The sequence below is a fragment of the Nothobranchius furzeri genome, chromosome 5 (genome assembly GCF_043380555.1).
Source record: "Nothobranchius furzeri strain GRZ-AD chromosome 5, NfurGRZ-RIMD1, whole genome shotgun sequence".
NCBI classification, from domain to species: Eukaryota; Metazoa; Chordata; class Actinopteri; order Cyprinodontiformes; family Nothobranchiidae; genus Nothobranchius; species Nothobranchius furzeri.
Genome location: NC_091745.1, coordinates 11705788 through 11724606, shown reverse-complemented (window position 1 = coordinate 11724606; position 18819 = coordinate 11705788). Strand labels below are relative to the sequence as shown.

General features: G+C 43.0%; 1 protein-coding gene across 2 annotated transcripts; it reads right to left on the bottom strand.

The window, feature by feature from the left end:
• Positions 1–295: 295 nt before the first annotated feature.
• tmem98 (transmembrane protein 98) lies at positions 296–14815 on the bottom strand. Of its 2 annotated transcripts, XM_015948829.3 has the most exons (8): positions 14700–14815; positions 13339–13559; positions 7934–8065; positions 5138–5171; positions 1198–1313; positions 1051–1110; positions 552–763; positions 296–427 (listed from the first exon to the last, which is right to left on the bottom strand). In XM_015948829.3, exons 2-7 carry the CDS (start codon positions 13467–13469, stop codon positions 562–564), a joined length of 675 nt encoding a protein of 224 aa, XP_015804315.3. In that variant the 5' UTR covers positions 13470–13559; positions 14700–14815; the 3' UTR covers positions 296–427; positions 552–561. The 2 variants fall into 2 exon arrangements, with proteins under 2 accessions (XP_015804315.3, XP_015804314.3); XM_015948828.3 differs by having other exon boundaries at positions 395–763.
• Between the last annotated feature and the right edge of the window lie 4004 nt (positions 14816–18819).

Genomic DNA, 18819 nt, shown 5'->3' with positions numbered 1-18819 from the left:
TTAACTATAATAAATGCTTATTGTATTGACTAGCGTAACAGGAATTAATGACAACTGAAATAAACAGACATTTTGGAATAAAAATGACATCAGAATTTAGTGAAGTGTGTGACCACCTGAACCACAGTAGGGGTGTCTTGTAGACGGTTTTAAGAGCATCACAGTTTCTGAAGATTGGTTTTTTTTTCCCCTCCACCATCCAGATGTCAGACTGACCCCACACACTGAACCAGTCAGGCTTGTTTTACAATGGTGCACTGAGTTGGATCACCTTAAGGTTGACTGGATAATGGATGTTATTTTCCCCAGAGTGGATAAACTGACTAAGCCTCCGTGTGACTGGAGTGCTGGTCAGACTGGATTTAGGCCCACTGTTGGCTGATGGCACACGTAGGACAAACTTTGCTCAGGTGATGTCTCTGCAGGGCTACATATAAAAACACACATATGAATGCAAACTATTTTATAAATACACATTTGCAGGTAATTCTCGTGTAAAAAATAATCTCGTGTCTAGTAAGGTTGAGCAGATGCACTCTAGTTTTCTGCACCTAGATTGTTTTAAATGGATTGTTCTCTGTGCGCATTAACTCCAGGTAAGTTTCGTTCAGGCTCCGAAGCTAACGCTGCTTCACGTAAAACCACCATGTGATCTTCAGCCTGGTGGAGCGACTGGTCGATCCAGTCCATGCTGCCCGACATGTGACAGGCGTTGCGGGTGACCAGCACCAGGTGGCTGACTGACAGGAGCAGAGCTGTGGCTCTGAGAATTAACCAGACAAAAAACATTCAGATTACACACTGGATTAGAAACCATTCTTATGAAGAGCTTATTTTGAACTCATGTTTAGAGTTGAGCAGAAATGTATTGGCAAGGGTTTCATTTGGCTTAAATTCTGCTTATTTAGTGAAGATGTAACATGTTCTGACACAACTGTGCCCATCCCAGCTCTATTTATAACCCAAGATTCTGGATAAATTAAGTCAAAAAGCTACCCAACTTTTTCTCCTTTACTCCTGCTAAAACTGTCTTATTAGGTCGGTGCTTACCTGGCGTCCAGGAGGATCGGCTCCAGAGGGGGGTACATGGACCTGACCACATCGTCCACTCTGTAAGACGGACGGCAGGGACAGCGGGTGTCCTGTTAGAGCTGTGATGACGCACAGCTGTGATGAGTTGTGTATAAATGGTGTTACCTCGGGCTGATGCGTTTGGCCACAGTGATAATGTCACTCAAGCTGGCCGGTGCTTTGACTTTTGCCCCTGAGCCCATCGTCATGGCAACCAGCTTTTCTGTCAGAGTGTGGCAGATCTGTATGTGGGTAGCTTTATTAAGTTAATCAGCCTAATAGAGAATATTCAACAATAACACAATGTAAGCATCTGTTTAGCTGTATTCAATCCTCAGTGATGGATAAAGTGGCTGCAGGTGCTGCTTCGGCCCATTTATGTGACAATAGCTGCTAGCAGCTCAGTGTAGAGTGGATATCGGTCTACACACCCCTGGTAAAATGTCAGGTTCACACACAAAAAATAAATCATTTCAGAACTTTTTGCATCTTTTACATGAACTATAAATTGTGCCACTCAGTTAAACAACAAACTGAAGTCCTTTAGGTGGAGGGAAGAAAGCAAAAAAAAAAAACAAACAAAAAAGCTAAAATAATGTGTTTGCATAGGTTTGCATACCCTCTTCTAACTGGAGATGTAGCGGTGTTTAGAAATAAGCAATAACATTCAAAATCATGTTATATAGGACATCATTTAAAATGCCTCTGATTGCCCCAAATAAAGTTCAGCTGCTCTAGTTCCTGACATTTGGTTAGTTGCATCCCACAGCTAAAGCCATGGTCCACAGAGAGCTCTCAAAGCATCAGAGGGATCTCGTTAAACGACACCAGTCAGGAGAAGGTTATAAAATAATTTCCAATGTATTAGATATACCATGGAAAAATATGGTACAACAGTGACATCAAGAACTGGACGTCCCTCCAAAATTGACGACACGCCGAGAAGAAAACTGGTCAGGGAGGCAAGAGGTCTACGGCAACATTAAAGGAGCTGCAGGAATATCTAGCAAGTGCTGGCAGTGTGGTGCATGTGGCAATCTCCCATATTCTTTCTGGGCTATGGGGTAGAGTGACAAGGCGAAAGCCTTTTCTTACAAAGAAAAACATCCAAGCCAGGCTAGATTTAGCAAAGAACACATCTGCAGTCTCTCAAAAGAATGTGGGAAATAGCGTTATGGGCTGATGAAACTGAGATGGAACTTTTTGGCCATCATTTCAAAAAAATGTTTGGCGCAAAAACAAAACTGCACATCACCAAAAACAAGTCCATACCCACAGTGAAGCATGGTGGTGGCAGCATCATGATTTTGGGCTGTTTTCAGCTGGAACCCGGGTTTTAGTTGAGATAGAGGGAATTATGAACAGCAGGGACAGATTTAGGATTGAAAAAGGTCCGGGGATTAGCCCTGATATGTGGTTTTCTACTTTTTAACAAAACATTTAAACTTTCACAACTTTCACATTTTGACCATCAGACAAAAAGCACTAGATTACACTTATGAACTGATATGAAGATATACTAAGTTTATTGTTAGCTTCTATACAATACTGCGAAAATAAATCCTCTCAGGAACTTTACATTCGGATTTGAGCCATGTTTATGCAGTAATACTCATTTATTCATATTCCATTAAAGAAAAGACAAAATTCACAGAAGTCACTGAAATAATAAGAAACTCAAAATATAACAAATGAAAAATAACTACATTATAATTAGGGTAAATTATTAGAATTAGAAAGCTCCACTGCCATTGTTCAACAACAGGAAGTGCTGCTGGAAAAATGACGCTGCAAAAGTCCAGGTCCTAATGTCTGCATGAGTAAAGGAAAAAGTATAAAAATCATATGATAAATTAAAACACCAGAAACCATAGTGCATGTGTGCATTCAGAGTAGTGATTACTTGTGGAAAGAAATTGTTCTTGAGCCCTAAAATAAAATATTACTTTTGAATTGTGGTTGAAAAAACAAAAAGAATTAAATCAAAAGAGTCCCAAAAATATGAGAACACTTCACTAATGACATCCGAGTCTCAGAAATCATTTGGCTGCAGTGGTCTCTGTGTTGTTCAACAAAATATTAGTTTATGGACCATGGTTGATTTTATTAATATTTTTATGAAACCACAGTTTGAAAACAAAGTTGTGATTTTAGAGTTACTATTACTTTTGTCAATATAAACATATTTCAGTGACAGCTGTTCTTTTTCCTTTAGTGTGTGTGTGTGTGTGTGTGTGTGTGTGTGTGTGTGGGGGGGGGTGAATAAAAACTTCCATCCATCCATTTTCCTCTGCTTAGTCAGGTAGCGGGGGCACCAGCCTAAATCGAAAGGCCCAGACTTCCCTCTCCTCAGCCACTTGGGCCAGCTCTCTGAGGGAATCCCAAGGCGTTTCCTGGCCAGGTGAGAGACATGTCCTGAGTTTCCTTTTAGGTCTCCTCCCAGTTGAACGTGCCTGGAAAACCTCACTAGGGAGGCATCCAGGAGGCATCCCGACCAGATGCCACTTCAACTGGCTCCTCTCGACGTAGAAGAACAGCAGATCTACTCTGAGCCCCTACCGGATGACTGAGCTTCTCACCCTATCTCTAAGGGAGAGCCCTGACACCCTGCGGAGAAACCTCATTTCGGCCGCTTGCATCCGCGATCTCGTTCTTTCGGTCATTACCCAAAGCTCGTGACCATAGGTGAGGGTAGGAACGTAGATCGACCGGTAAATCGAGATTTTCGCCTTCTGACTCAGCTCTCTCTTCACCACGACAGACCGGTACAACGCCCGCATCACTGCAGATGCAGCACCAATCCGCCTATCGATTTCATGCTCCATCTTTCCCTCACTCATGAACAAGACCCCGAGATACTTAAACTCCTCCACTTGGGGCAGGACCTCATCCCTGACCCGGAGAAGGCATTCTGCCCTTTTCCGACTCAAGACCATGGTATCTGATTTAGAAGAGCTGATTCTCATCCCAGCTGCTTCACACTTGGCTGCAAACCGCTCCAACAAAAGCCAAAGATCATGTTCTGATGAAGCCAACAGGTTCACATCATCTACAAAAAGCAGAGACCTGATCCTCAGGCCACCAAAACGGATGCCCTTTACACCTTGGCTGCACCTAGAAATCCTGTCCATAAAAGTTATGAACAGAATCGGTGACAAAGGGCAGCCTTGGTGGAGTCCAAATCTCAGGAAACGAGCTCAACTTACTGCCGGCAATGCGGACCAATCCCTGACACCAGTCATACAGGGACCTAACAGAGGGCCTGGTACCCCATACTCCCCGAGTACCCCTCAAAGGGCCCCCCGAGGGACGCGGTCGACGCCTTCTCCAAATCCACAAAACAGATTGGTTGGGCAAACTCCCACACACCCTCCGGGATCCCCCTAGGGCTATAGAGCTGGTCCAGTGTTCCACGGCCAGGACAAAAACCACATTGTTCCTCCTGAATCCGAGGTTCGACGACCCAACGGACCCTCCTCTCCAGAACCCCTGAATAGACCTTACCAGGGAGGCTCAGGAGTGTGATCCCCCTGTAGTTGGAACACACCCTTCGGTCCCCCCTTTTAAATAAAGGGACCACCACCGCGGTCTGCCAGTCCAGTGGGACTGCCCCCGATGTCCACGTGATATTGGGCAAATCTTCCAAAATGTGCCATGCTGATAGACTTGTGCCCTAAAAAACTGAGAGCTGTACCAAAATCAAAAGGTGCTTCAACAAAGTATTAGTTTAAGGGTGTACACACTTATTTTCGTTTATCTGGTTTTCTTCCCTCCACTTAAAAGTATTTCAGTCTCTTTTCTTTCAATTCAGCGATACAGTTTATAGGACACAATAAAGGTGGTAAAAGTTCTGACATTATTTATCCGTCTCATTTTTGTACAGCACAGGAATCTGACATTTTACCAGGGGTGTGTAGACTTTTGATGTCCACTGTATCCTATGTAGACAATATTCTGAAACACTTAAGTAAAAATCTTCCTGAAACGAGTACAAAGAAAAAAACAACAACAACAGTTTACTAGTAAAGATGTATATTCAGACAAAAACCAGAAAGGGCTGTCTCACCTTCAGGATTGAGATGCAGTGTGACACCAGGCCGCTGTTGGAGGCAAACTCAGAGTTACAACTAACAAGAAAACACGACAGTGTAACGGAATGAAATGACTGTTTCCCCCTCTCCTCTGACACAGGACTAGTCTGCATGAGATATGGCCTCAAGGTCTCATGCATTTGCTTCTAACCTGCTTCTTTTCAGCTCAACAGAAGAACGAAGAATGGACTCTCTCCTTTTAATTAATCAAAGAACTCTATTTTAATAAGCTAATCACGCAAAGTGTTAGTCAATAAATAAGATGTGACCAATCTGTGAAATCAAAATATTAATTACTTTATTATAGTCCTATAGAATATAAAAGTAATATGGCTTTAAATGTTCCACTAGGACTGATCTCATGTAGCGTTAAGATATGACACATTACTTTCACTGATCCAATCAGAATCTGCCAGATCTGACGGAGGCGTGGTTTTGATGGTGTGTGGTAAAACCTGTCAACTTTTCATTCGACCATAAACCAAAACATCCGATGTATAATAATAATGTATTCAACTTATATAGAGCTCCGGGAGTTGACGTCACTTCTCCCGGCATGCAACAGTTCAAATCGAAACGGCGCCATATTGGCATGCAGAAGCCGGCAGCTGGACTATTTACTATTGTCAGAAAACTCAATCAAACGGGAAATATGGTAGATTCCTGTTGTGCCCCAGGATGCAGAACAGACGCGGACGACATAAGGAATGAGACATCTACAGGATTCCCCAAGATCCGGAGCGCCGCAAACGTTGGATCATTGTAATAAAACGCGCTAGTGACCGGGCTAAAATGAAGCTGTGGGATCCCGAGAGTAAAGGTTTTTACTTATGCAGCGACCGCTTCATATCAGGTACTTAAACCAACGTTTCCTCAACTGTGTATGATATTTATTTTAAATGCTTCTATTATGATTCTTAGTGGGCTTCCTAAACTTATTTTGGCGTGGCTTTTTCTGTCTTATTACTCATAGCAGCAAGTAAACATCACGTAAAACGTTGCCTCGTGAGTTCTGCGTGCTGCCGTTTACGTGTTTTATGATGACAGCAATTAACCGGCTAAGCCGTATTTAATTTTTAAGCAATGGTTGATCAGATCACACATAAAAAGCACTTTGGATTGCTATTATCTGTGTCACCGAGACTACTTACATGTAAATCTGTTATTTGTCCGTCCATCCATCCATTTTCATCCGCGTATCCGGAGTCGGGTTGCTGGGGCAGTAGCGTGACTTCCCTCTCCCCAGCCGCCGGAGCCAGCTCCTCCGGGTAAATCCCAAGGGGTTCCCCGGTCAGGTCCGGTGCTGTGCCGGTCCGCTCCAACAGCTTCTGGCGTCGGAGCGGGTAGTAGAGTCGAGAGTCCCAGACCTTCTCCCCAGCTCCTCCGGCCGGGGGAATCCCAAGGGGTTTCCCCGGCCAGGTCCGGTGTTGTGCCGTAAGAAGTCCGCTACGACTTCTGGCGTTTTTAAAAAGTATCCCAGGGGCACGGTAAGGGTCGGAGATGTTTAGTCTATTTAATTTCTGACTATATAAAACGATTTCTTCTGTTTTAAAGTGTGAAGTAAACTCCGACGAAGTAAAATCCAAGCGGATCCCGTTCATGTTCATGGTTACATCCGTGTTTGTTTACCTTTTTTGCATGCCAAAATGGCGTCCACTAACTGAGAGTCACGTGGGGTCCGGAGCTCTATAGTGCTTTTCTAGACACTCAAAGACGCTTCCCACACACTCTCACATTCACACACTGCTAGTGATGGTAAGCTACTTGTAGCCACAGCCGCCCTGGGGAGGTCTGACAGAGGCGAGGCTGCCATTTGGTGCCGTCGGCCCCTCTGACCACCACTAACACAGGCAAGTTGGGTGAAGTGTCTTGCCCAAGGACACAACAGCAGGATACCCCTGGCGGGAGCTGGAATTGAACCCACGACCCTCCGATCATGAGGCAACCCGCTCTACCACCTGAGCTACTTCTGCCCCAAATATAAGACTATGCCCACGCCATCGCTAACGCCAGTTCAAAGCGTTCTAGAGAAGTTGTCGGAGTGGCCAATCCATAACTTTCCTCTTCAGCCAAAAGAACCAACGACAAGCTGGATAAAATCTGTTGCATTTTACCAACCAAGCAACGGTTCCTTTCAGAATAAAAGCTGAACCATCACGACCCAGGTTTGGGTCTCGCTAGACGCCAACAAACTGTCGTGACCCGGAAGTATCTCAAGACGGGTGGTCGGCTGCCGTGGCTGCCTCTACAGGCTCCTGCTCCACAAGGTCAAGCTGGACCTTTACACCTCCTGATCTAGACGGGGACTTCCGCTCAGGGTATGTAGACCGACAAATGGCGTTGAATGTGTTTATAAATCTCCTAATCAAAGTTTAACGCGAATGCATCACCTTCAGTTCCCATCAGAACTAATCGCTTCTTCGGATTTGCTGGTTCTGAACAACATTACACCTCACCCCATTCACCGTCTCACTCACCTTAGTTACACCATACATTTAGTGCTAAAGTCAGTCTAGTTTAACTTGTTTAGTAATAAATTTTTAAACTTGACTCACTCTCTCTCTTCTGTTGTCTCTGAGTTAATACGAAGCTGTTATCTAATCTCCACATTAAAAAGTTCCAATCTTCTGGTTTAAAATAACCTCACAGATCCATAAGGTGGATTTCATATTTCCTATGGAATCCTACGCCTCATGGCTTATTAAATAACATGTAATTTAAATCATTACAACAGAAACCAAAGATGCAAAATAATCTTAAAACGTCCATACGAGGCGTCCTCTATCCAATCTTCGTTCTCCAGGATGGCTTCGATGTGAGGGTTAGTGATGACCACGTCGTCGAGCTCCAGCTCTGACGGTTCGCTCTGTGTCTCCATGGCCCCGATCAGATCCACCGTGGTTCTGATCCAGTCAAACAGAGGGAGAAGATGTGGAATAAAAACTCAGAAAACTACACCGTGCTTTAAAATAAATAAAATTAACCAAAGACGTTCACCATTCCATGATACGTCACATCCAATAAAATGACACTGTTTTTTTTTCCTTTTTTGGTTCAGTGTTAATCCTGCTTACCATCTTTTGTAGTTGAATTATTTATTTCTGTGGTTTTCATTTCATCTGTTATTTTTTTTTTGGTGGGTTTGTTGTGCTCGTTTCTTCTGCTCCTCCTTCTCCCTGTTTCTCATCTAATCAATCAGCAGTTCCTGGTTTCAGTAATCACCCTCCCATCATATTTAAGCACTTACTTCCCTGGTTTAACTCTTCTGTTTATGTTCCAGTAAGGCTCACCAGACAAATCAATAGTTGTAACTTATTTTGTTTAATAATTATAAGATCAACAATCATAGCACATCTGCCTCCTTGTCTGAATTTGGTTTATTATTTAATAAAATCACAACAACCATGACAGTTGAGCAAAGAGATAATGTGTGCGACTGAAATTAGCTCACTTTAAATGTTTTACCAATCTAACTTTAGCAGAACAGCCTCTAAACTTTCCAAATTTCTTCTGATGTGCACTGCAGCCAATCAGTGTGGGGCTGACTACTGACCAGTGATTAGAGCCCTGCACGGGCCTAAAATCTGAGCCCGTGTCCGGCCCGGCCCGAGGGGGTGGAATACCAGCCCGACCCGGCCCGAAAACGTTTTCAGGACTCTCTGGCCCGACCCGAGCCTGACTTTTTTTTTTAACCAACTAAATGAAAAAGTGCGTCAATCCTGGCCAATGTGTTAAAAGACGTGCAGGATCCGATCAATTTGTTTTTCCCTCATTTACCGTCACAGAGATAACGGCGCACTGGCTCTGGTGGTAATCAAGTTTAATTTTATCTCTTTCCAACAATTTTCACAAGAAAACAAAACAGTCAAAAGCAGGGCTTGTGTTGTGTTGACCGGATAGTTCTTGTATTTGACAGTTTATTTTTACAGAGAAAGAATAGAAAGAATTACCCCGACGCATGCAGACGAACTGACATTTTATTCTACGCACATCACAGATGTAGCTAAATCACCCAAGAAAAGATTCCCATCTGAACATCTGAGCTGGACACTGCTCAGTGCAGCTCGCTGTCAGCGAGTACATAAGGTGCACAGCGAGCTGAAGTTGTGGAGATTGGCTTGGAGTGCGTCGCAGAACCAGAGCGCATGCGGGAAGGTTCCTGAAGCGAGTGTTTTCCAAACCCTGTCTCTCAGAGAGACTTGTCACTTAGAAAATGTTCCCTGATTATGAAACTTTGGCTGAATAGCGCTTGTTCCCGTCTCCAATGTGGCGACACATCCAGAAGCCGTCTGAGGAGAAGCCCAGAATCTCACATCCTCTTCAGCTCGGGAAGCGCCTACGATTACGCACAAGCGTGACGCGTCAACCCGGTCTCACAGTAAGACCGGGTTGGGCCTGTTCAGGTTTACGCAGACAATCTTTACATAGAATTGACTTACAGATATAAAATTAATTCAGTAAAATATAAAGCATTTTATTTAAATATCCATTCATTATTTTACAAGCACAGAGAGCCACATCAGATTCAGATCAGCGGGAAGATTCCTCCGACTGAATTCAGTCGGAGGAATCTTCCTGCATGCGCTCTGGTTCTGCGATGCGCTCCAAGCCCCTCTCCACATCTTCAGCTCGCTGTGGACCTTATATAGTACACGCTGACAGTGAGCTGCGCTGAGCAGTGTCCAGCTCAGATGTTCAGATGGGAATCTTTTCTTGAGCGATATAGCTACGTCTGCGATGCGCGTAGAATAAAATGTCAGTTCGTCTGCATGCGTCAGGGTAATTCTTTCTATTCTTTCTCCGTCAAAATAAACGGTCAAATACGGGAACTATCCGGTCAACACAAGCCCTGCTTTTAACTGTTCTGTTTTCTTGTGATAATAGATCAAATTAAACTTGATTAACACCAGAGCCAGGCGCACTGCACTGTTATCTCCGTCACTGTAAATGAGGGAAAAACAAAATGATCAGATCCTTTTCTGACCTTCCCCACCTACAAAGTTTAATTACAACAATCAAACGTGACAGAGCCTGGATTTGTATTCTGAACAGTCTAAACATGTTTTAAAAAGAAACGTATGACAAAAGTGGCACCTGCTCAGTAAAACCACCAACAAGGTGAAACATATCAAAATATTGTAGGCAGAGACGGGCTAACTTCTGGATCCACTTTATATAAATCGTTTTATTGATTATCGTCTTATGAAAGATAACTTTGACGTACACGAGCGACCGGTACCGGCTGCTGTCACCTGTTGTGAGCAGCTCTCTGCTGTCTGAGGGTAGGCCCCGCCCACAACGCCGCGGCTGCTGTGGCTCCCAGTGTTTTCTTTACTGTGGGAAACGGGTAATAATGGCTCTTTGATGGGAACAGGTTACCGACCCCTGGTTTAAGTGTTTCAATTTTTTTAAATGAATTTGATTAAAAATAACGGCGCCGGGCCCGTGTCCGAGGTAATTACACAGTCGTTGGCCCGAAGCCCGGCCCGAGGGCCTAGGGCCGGGCCGACCCGAAGGCCTAGGGCTTCAGTGCAGGGCTCTACCGGTGATGTCTTACTGAAATATTTTAGTTGATGTGACTTTTAGTTGATGTAACACAAGATACACATAGTACTGACTCATCTAACGGTGAACAAACATAATGGACCAGTCTTACTCATTGTGTTGCTCCTAACGCACGCGCGCACACACACATATAATCTGTGGGTTACTGTTGCAACACATTCTCACACCCAAGGCGTCAAAATATGACGCGTGTGACCAAGCCTCAACATATGATGATTCGGGACGCCCCAGCGCGTCAGGAGATGACGCTGGGGCTGAGAATGGACACTACTTGTGAACTACTTAACCTTCCCCTCACCCCAATCTTAACCTTAAGGACACAGTTTATGGACCTTAAGGTTAGGATTGGGGTGAGGGGAAGGTTAAATAGTCGAATAATGTCCGTGTGACCGTGTGCGTCAAACAGTGACGCTAGCGGAGCCACGTGTCTTAGCGTGCCCCTGATCGTCGTCTCCTGACGCGCTGGAGCGTCCCAGATCGTCATATATTGAGGCTTGGTCACACGCGTCATATTTTGACACCTTGGGTGTGAGAATGTGTTGGTTATTAACAGACTTCTGCTGAGCTCGGTGTCTGCTGATCTGGTAGCTCAACCATTGAATCAGGTGTGGTGGCGCAGGGAAACAACTTAAACATGCCGGATGCTGGCCCTCCAGGTCCAGGACTGGGCACCTCTTTTCTAGAGTTTATACCTAATTTCTAACTTTGAGAACACTACACACAATGTCACACAAGAACTTGTGTGGCCCACAATTTGAGCTGGATATTTGTAAAACTGAGTGAAAGCCACTTCTCTGTTGGCCAATATCAGTTAGCTCTGGGGGTTGGGTTACGTATAAACCGACTCCATAACTAGATGTAGATCGTGAACATCCAGTGAAGAAAAAACTGCTTAAGAGGGTGATGAGTTGTTCTAAAACCACAGAAATAATGAATTCTTCTGACCAGATGAACAGACTCTTCAGTGAGAGGATCAAATTACCTAAATATATTTGTCACAAAACATCTCTCTTAAAGCTGCTCTCACACATTTGGAAAACAAATTAGCTTTAAAAATCTTTTTCATGCCACTTAACAACTTTCCACCATAGCATAGCACAAATGAATTGTGAAGATTAAAAAAAAAAAATCTAAAGTGGTTCCCTTACATTTGTTTAAAAACCCTGCCCATAACACATTTCAGATCCAAAGAAATGATTGGACAATCCGTTTGTCGGTCTCACCGAACCGCCGCACTCCCCTGAGTAATCCTTGCATGACCAGACGCCCCACTTTGTGCGGGACAGTCCAACATTTTCATTACTATTCACACTTCCCGCAAACAAAGACTTAGAGTATGTCCCGCATAATTGACAGTCTCCTGTTTCATGTTTAAATCGCGCATAAGCTGTGTGGGAAAGCTGCCTGTTGCTGTTAAAGTATAGCGCGGGGGGGGGGGGGGGGGGGGGCTTTAACGCAAGTCCGGAGTGCATGGAGCACACAAACAAACCACCAAAGCAGAAGCGTCAGTGAGCGCGGCAGACAGAAGAGCATGAAAAATATTAGTGGCTTCATAACATATAACCATAAAAATCAGGTCTAAAATACATGGGAGTGGGTCTAAGGCAAGCTGTGATACCTGGAGAGGAACTGTGAAATAGCATGAAAGATTTTGCTGTTTACTTGTTCAAGTTTAATTCAAATAGAATATATAGTAGGCTAAATGAAATGAATGATGATTATAATGATGTTTGAGCTAAAAGTCAAAAGATATTTGTACTTTATCCCGTTATATTGGAATTTCACGTTGTCCCACGTTGAGGGGTCTCTGTCCTCCACTCATCACATACTCATGCATTTAGCAACAGAACACCACTGGTGTCTGGCTACCACTTCACTTTAGGACAAACTACCAGATTCCCAAAAAGAAAAACACTATTTGAAGCCACGGACAAACAAAAGACGTTTGGGTCTAGAAAAAGACGACTGGTTTTTAGCTCTCTCGTATCCTCTGGCATCGCATTGGTTCTGGCTAAAGCGTCTCAGGGAAGATAGGGGTGGGTTGAGGGTTCAAAAGCTAGCCTGTTTGCAGATTCATTATAACAACTCTATAACATAAGATTGATTCAAGTTCGATACAAAAATTTAAAAGCAAACTTGGCAGTTTTGCTTGCTTTTAGCACCCCTTAGTGTCCAGTAATAACCCCGGTAAAACCGAAAATCAAACTTAGCTCCTCGCTGTGCGTTCGTCTTTTTTTAACACCTTAAGCTATCAGCTGAAATGTGTCCCCAGCCTTCATCGGTTTCTGAAGGAGCAATTCATTACTAAATTAAACAAATCAGCTGTGTTCATGATCTAAAACATGCAGGAAATGTTCTGGAACAGCAACGCCAGGTATGTCAGCTAATTATAACATTTTTAATATTTTTTTTTTCTAAATCCAACAGGTGGCGAACCGCTAATCTGAAGTTGCAGGTCCAATATTCTGACCACAGAGGGCAGTAGGGGTCTGAGTGGCATTTCATTAACCTGGTAAAGGGCCATTTTAGCAAATACTGGCTCAAGAAAATAATTTTAAAATATGCAAAAATGACATAGTATCCCTTTACAACCCTAAACAGTTTCACTGACTTGGAGTCAAAGTGGTGCAGCAGGTTGTGAGGGTGACAGTAGCGATGTCTGCACACCACCACGAGGGCGATGAAGGAGGCCAGAAAAATGGTCGCCAACACCCCAATAGCCACAATCACCACCATCTCCATGGCAACCCTGACTCCTGCAGTGTTTGACGTGGGGATGAAAAGAGTCCAATCAGGGTGGGCTGATTATCCGAGCTCAATTTAGGCGCTCATCTGTTGAGGAGAAAATAATTTAGTTCCAGTGTGATCGGGGCAACCAGTGAAAGAGAAGATTATCTTTCCTGTCAGGATATTTCTGGTGGAGATGTGATGAAACAAAAACTACTTCAGAGAAGAGAATATAGGTCTGTTTCTGCTCCAATCAGCTGAAAAGTGTTTTTCTTTTTTTAAATTATAAATTAAGTCACGTATGAAATTCTGTTCACTTCAGTCTTTGTTGAAGGTTTTTAACATCTCTAAATGGTCTCCTGCTCAGCTGTTTACCCACAAACCTTTGCATATCCTGCACTGTAGTATGTTTTATTAGACATGAATAAAAACCTGTAGTAAGTGCAAATTTGGCACAGGGCTTAACACCCATTACAACATGGTCAACCTGCATTCTTGCCTGGATGATAGTGAGATTATGGTGTGGAATGTTGTAATTCTTTAATCTGACTGTGTTAAACTCGCTGTATCACAAAGGGCTTTCTTCAGCCTGAGAACATTTCTGACTCCTTTTGCTTTCACACAAATAAGATCTGGTCAAAACTGTGGAGCCTTAATGACTCATCAACAGGAAAAAGCACCAAAACAATATTGAATTCAGTTGCAAAGAAGGCTTCAAACTTTACACGAATTAATTTACAAATTCCAACTAAAATGAGAATACATTCTGTTTAAAATAGTTTAAATTCTGGGCAAACCCCATGGTAGTTAAGTAGGGTTGAACTTCGACAAGTTGCAGGAGCATTTTGCTTTAAAATGAGTTGTGAGAAGCTGCGTCCCAAATAAAGCTTGAAAGCAAACAATTCAACTAGATGAAGTGAAAAACTGAAATTATAACGTAATAAAAGAACGAATGCAATAAGTTCAAATACAGTAGGATGGTTCTTGTGTTGGCAGACAACACACACATGAAAAACAACTAACTGAAAGCATGAATCTCTCCTGGAAGGATAAATAACCAAAGGTATAAAACTAATCTGGATTTTGAATGAAAACAATGCTGCAATAAACACACGCACACGCGCGCGCATACACTACTGATTAAATATTCTTCTCTAATTTATTGATTCAAATTCCTTCAAAGTTCAGTAAAAGATCATTCTTGACTTGAAAGAGTCGACTGAACTCTCATTTTCCGTTACTTACCGAAACATTCTGTCCTCCTACTGCTTTTCTTCCTTTCCGGTGAGGAAACAAAAAAACTTTGCAGCCGGGAGCGTGGAGACGGCACCGAAGTCCCCGGACCTGAGGCGGGAGCGCGCACTGGGCCGGAGAGCTGATGCAGCTTGCTGAGCTAGGTAAAAAGGTCATGCCCCGCATTTTTAACACGCGTCTTACGCGCATGAAGCGCGCTTTCATACACCATTTGATTCGTTTTTACAACCAGAATTCATCTTAAGAAAACATGCATGCTGAGTGCACATGTTATTATTTTTTTACTCATCTGTCATTTCCGGTTGCTGTTTTCTGACCTCAGTGAATCTATATGAACCCTATTTGAACTGTGTCAATGTGATAAGTAGATAGTTCCCTTTTTCTATTGCAGAAAAGTCCGTTTTATAGGTGCTGAAGGCATTTTCACCCCAACCCCTAAAAGAGCTGCAGGCTAAAAGAACTGAGTCCATTTCTATTTATTTAGGCGTCTTCTCAAATTAAACCCAGTGTAAAAGCTCCAACATCCCACGAGTTTGCTTCATCAGAAAACATCAGATGAGAATCCTTCATAAGTGCAAAGCACTGAGCTCAGACCTGCAAATGTTACTGTCAACATCATTAATGTGAGCCTAATTCTGAAGGGTTTTCTCAATAAGAGAATGGGTCAGTAACAGGTAAAATCTCATTTTTGTGCACAGAAAATGTTTTTTATTCCATTTTCACCTCAGAGCCCTGAACACTACAGTCAACACTTGTATTTGTAGCTTGAGTACCTGCTTAATCCACTCCATCTAATGCAACCTTAGCCTCATAAACACTTAAAGCATCTGTATTTAAAATACGTTTGGCTTTTCAGTTATCCTTTCCTGCTCAGAAAACTAGAAGACTTGGTGCATTTGTACTTGCAGAAAAAGGGGGACATTTTTTAGAGGCAGAAAATGAAGGAACATTGTGTGAAACGTGTTTTTGTGTCAGACAAAGGAGAGAGGCTCAAAAATGACACTCACCGACACATTTTAGATCTGAATGAATGAGTAATCTCCTGAAGACTCACTTATTCTTAGTGTGTCTAGCTTCCTCCTATTACACCAAGTCTTTAATGACCCTGCTTTATAAAAACCTGCTCTGACTTCCAACTTTTAAGTTGATTTTCTGTCAAAAGCTGCTTTTAAATCTAAACTTTTTGACCAGAGCTTTGTAAAACAGCCCAAAGAAAAGCTGTGGAGTCTTCCCCGGCCTTGCCCCAGGGATCTCTCATCCCTGCGACTCTAAAGGCTTACAAGGCTTTTCCTTTGACAAGCAGATGGAATTGTGGGAAGCTCTCTGCTATGCGGAACAACACAATGGGTCTGGGTCGTGTGGACCTCAGATAGTGCCAGCTAGGATGCGGAAATGTCCTCGAGAGTCGCAGGCTTGTAGTCAGTCTGCTCTGCTCCTTTATTTTGTTCCTCTGTCTCTTTGGTGCTGCTAAAACCCTGTCTTGGCAGGCAAACGGAGCTAATGTTTCTCTTGTGTTGCATTAGCTGTGGATCATGGGATGGTGTATCTACACCACAACGCTTTGACGTGAAGATTATGTGCACAGTTTAAGAAGCAGAACAGTCGTCTGAGGGAATGTGTTTCCACCAGCTGTCATCGGCGTCTGCCACTGGGGGACGAGCAGGTTGTGCAGCGACTTCCTCTCTGAGAAGAGCCTGCTGTTGTGGCTCCACGAGAGGAGATGGACTCCTTGTTCACAGCTAGTGGACATGTCCTATAACAAGTAGCCCCGTCATAGTAGGAAAATAATTCTGAGCTGCTTTTAAAACTCAAAGTTAAGAGTAAAGAGAACAAAGAATCAAGACAACCTAGCGAGCTAGGTTTTAGCTAGTACTTTATTTCCTCACATTCATGCAAGTTTTTTTTTGGCAGTTTAACAGGTGAATACACTGAAAAAGGAATTTTAAGTATAGGAGGAAGAGGTTTCTGATTCAGACTGCTCCAGAATGAAGCACGTGATCGTCTCCTTCCACCAAAGCCTGTCCGCATGTTTACTTTGTGTTGTTGCATGAGATAGTTTTAATGTTATTCGACCACAGCAGCTATGATGTCATCATGTCTCCATTTTGTTTTAAATCTCTGGCATCAAAGGCAACGAGGAATCTACGTTCCCTCAAGGAATGCTGGGTCTTTACTTCCTTTTTCCAGAAAAGTCACAACTTTATCACAGCCCAGATGGTAGGGTACAATTTAGCCTTTCCTCCTTACAAACACAAATCACAGCATTCCCTTGGCCACAGTATTCTGGTGTTACTCTCATGTCACGGCATAGTCGCACATCATGGGGAGCCCTACCGACTATGGGATGAGGGTGGGAAAAGCTTGTCACTCTCCTGCTAATTGCTGCCTGCTGGGACTTAAAACAACAAGAGGAGATGAGTGAAAGTGACCTAAAACAAGCTTGCTTCAGGCTGCGCCTCCTCAGCTTCTGTCTGAAACCGCTGCAGCTTTAACCCGTTGTTCATTCTGGCAGGGGTAAACCTTCTGTTGACAGAAAAAATGTTGACAGGCTTCACTGCTTTGTTTGGTAGCAACAGATGAGCCGTCACACACTTGGACCGCTGCTGCTTTTCCCACTTTTATGAGGGAGAAATCACCTGATTAGGCCAGTTACTCATTTAGGCTTCACAAAAACCTCATTTAAGAACTGCCAACACCAGAATATTACTGGTGCATGCAATTAGATGATGCAGCTGTGTGTGTGTTACAATCAAAGGTTGTAAGTTGTTTTGTATTCATAATGTTTCTTAGTGCAGGTGCCCACATCCAATTGGTGAACCAGTGGCCTGGAGAGAGTCCTGATTGGATAATTGATGGGAGCAGACCTTTAAGAGGGACGTCAACACCACTTGCAGCTGATCCTCATTCTCTGCTCATCCCAACCTGCCACCATCCACCTAGTGTCCTGTGTTGAGTGCTGTGTAAGACCTGTTGTTAAACTTGTGGAAAGTAGGGCTGAACCTGCCATTTAAGTTCTTCATTCAGTTTTCTCCTGTTTTTATAAACCAGGGAGGTAAGTTTGGTTGTATTTCCTTTTCTATTTTATTTTGTAGGTAAGATGATTATTTAAGTTAGGGGTGTTTTGTTTGTTGTTTTGGCCTTTGGTTCACCCTGAATTATATTTATCCTCCCTCGCTTTCAGTTATTTTACAACTTGTAAATAAAAATCCTTGTATATAAGTCGAACTGTGGTGTGGTACTTGGGATCTGTGGAGAATGGTAATCCACCTTCATGTTGTGGCCTGGCCTCTCATAGACAGGTTGTAACAGTGCATTTGTGTTTAAAATGCACTTCATGCTTTGTTGTATGCAAATAAGTGTTCAAATAAAAATATTTTCATGCATTTCTATGCACATTGGACAAATGTGTGTTTCTTTTAACCAGAACCATAAATTCATAAATCCCAAAGAGGAAATCTGGAATTCAGGAGCTGCATTTATTGTCAGCTAGAAAGAAACATGGCAGAGATTTTCTGCTGAGCAGCTGCAGGTCATCCTACACATTTTTAAGTTCAAGACAAACACAATGATGTAAGCTTAGGGCTCTTGATTCATGCTGGTGTTTCACTCCTTTTAGATGGAAGCATTTTGTAAAAACGGCAATCAGGTAAAACATTTTTAAATCGATCATTTCTGCAGAATTTGGGCTCAGTTTCCATGGCTTCCTTCAGCTTCTTTCTCATTTGTCTGTGGTTTTTATTTCTCTGTTCAGTGATTTTCTCATCACATCTAATTTTGTATTCTTCCCAACATTTTCAATCCAATTTAATTAAATCAAATTTGATTCAAGTGATTTTTTTCACTCCTCAATTCCTTGTCACTGCAGGATGTGGTTGAGAGTCAGCCTCTACTGGATTCTAGTTTTAATCCGTGAAAAACAGCTTCCTGTCTACAAAAAGCTGAAGGGGAGATCAGAATGGGTTTTATCTTTGTGGCTGGTAAACACATAGATCTTCATCCCAGACTATAGGAAGCTGAGGCCAATGGACCTCTGACACTGATGGTTGGACAGCGAGAAGGTGAAGGAGTTCACGTGAACACAATACCCTCCAGCCTAGGAAATCTACAAAGT

Excerpts from the sequence above, each read along its gene's own strand:
- tmem98 (XM_015948829.3), bottom strand. The coding sequence starts at position 13,469 with ATGGAGATGGTGGTGATTGTGGCTATTGGGGTGTTGGCGACCATTTTT. Across the intron at positions 5,172-7,933 it reads GATTGGATAGAGGACGCCTC|CGGCCTGGTGTCACACTGCA; the intron begins GTATGGACGTTT and ends TGCCTCCAACAG. Across the intron at positions 1,314-5,137 it reads ACTGCATCTCAATCCTGAAG|ATCTGCCACACTCTGACAGA; the intron begins GTGAGACAGCCC and ends ACCCACATACAG.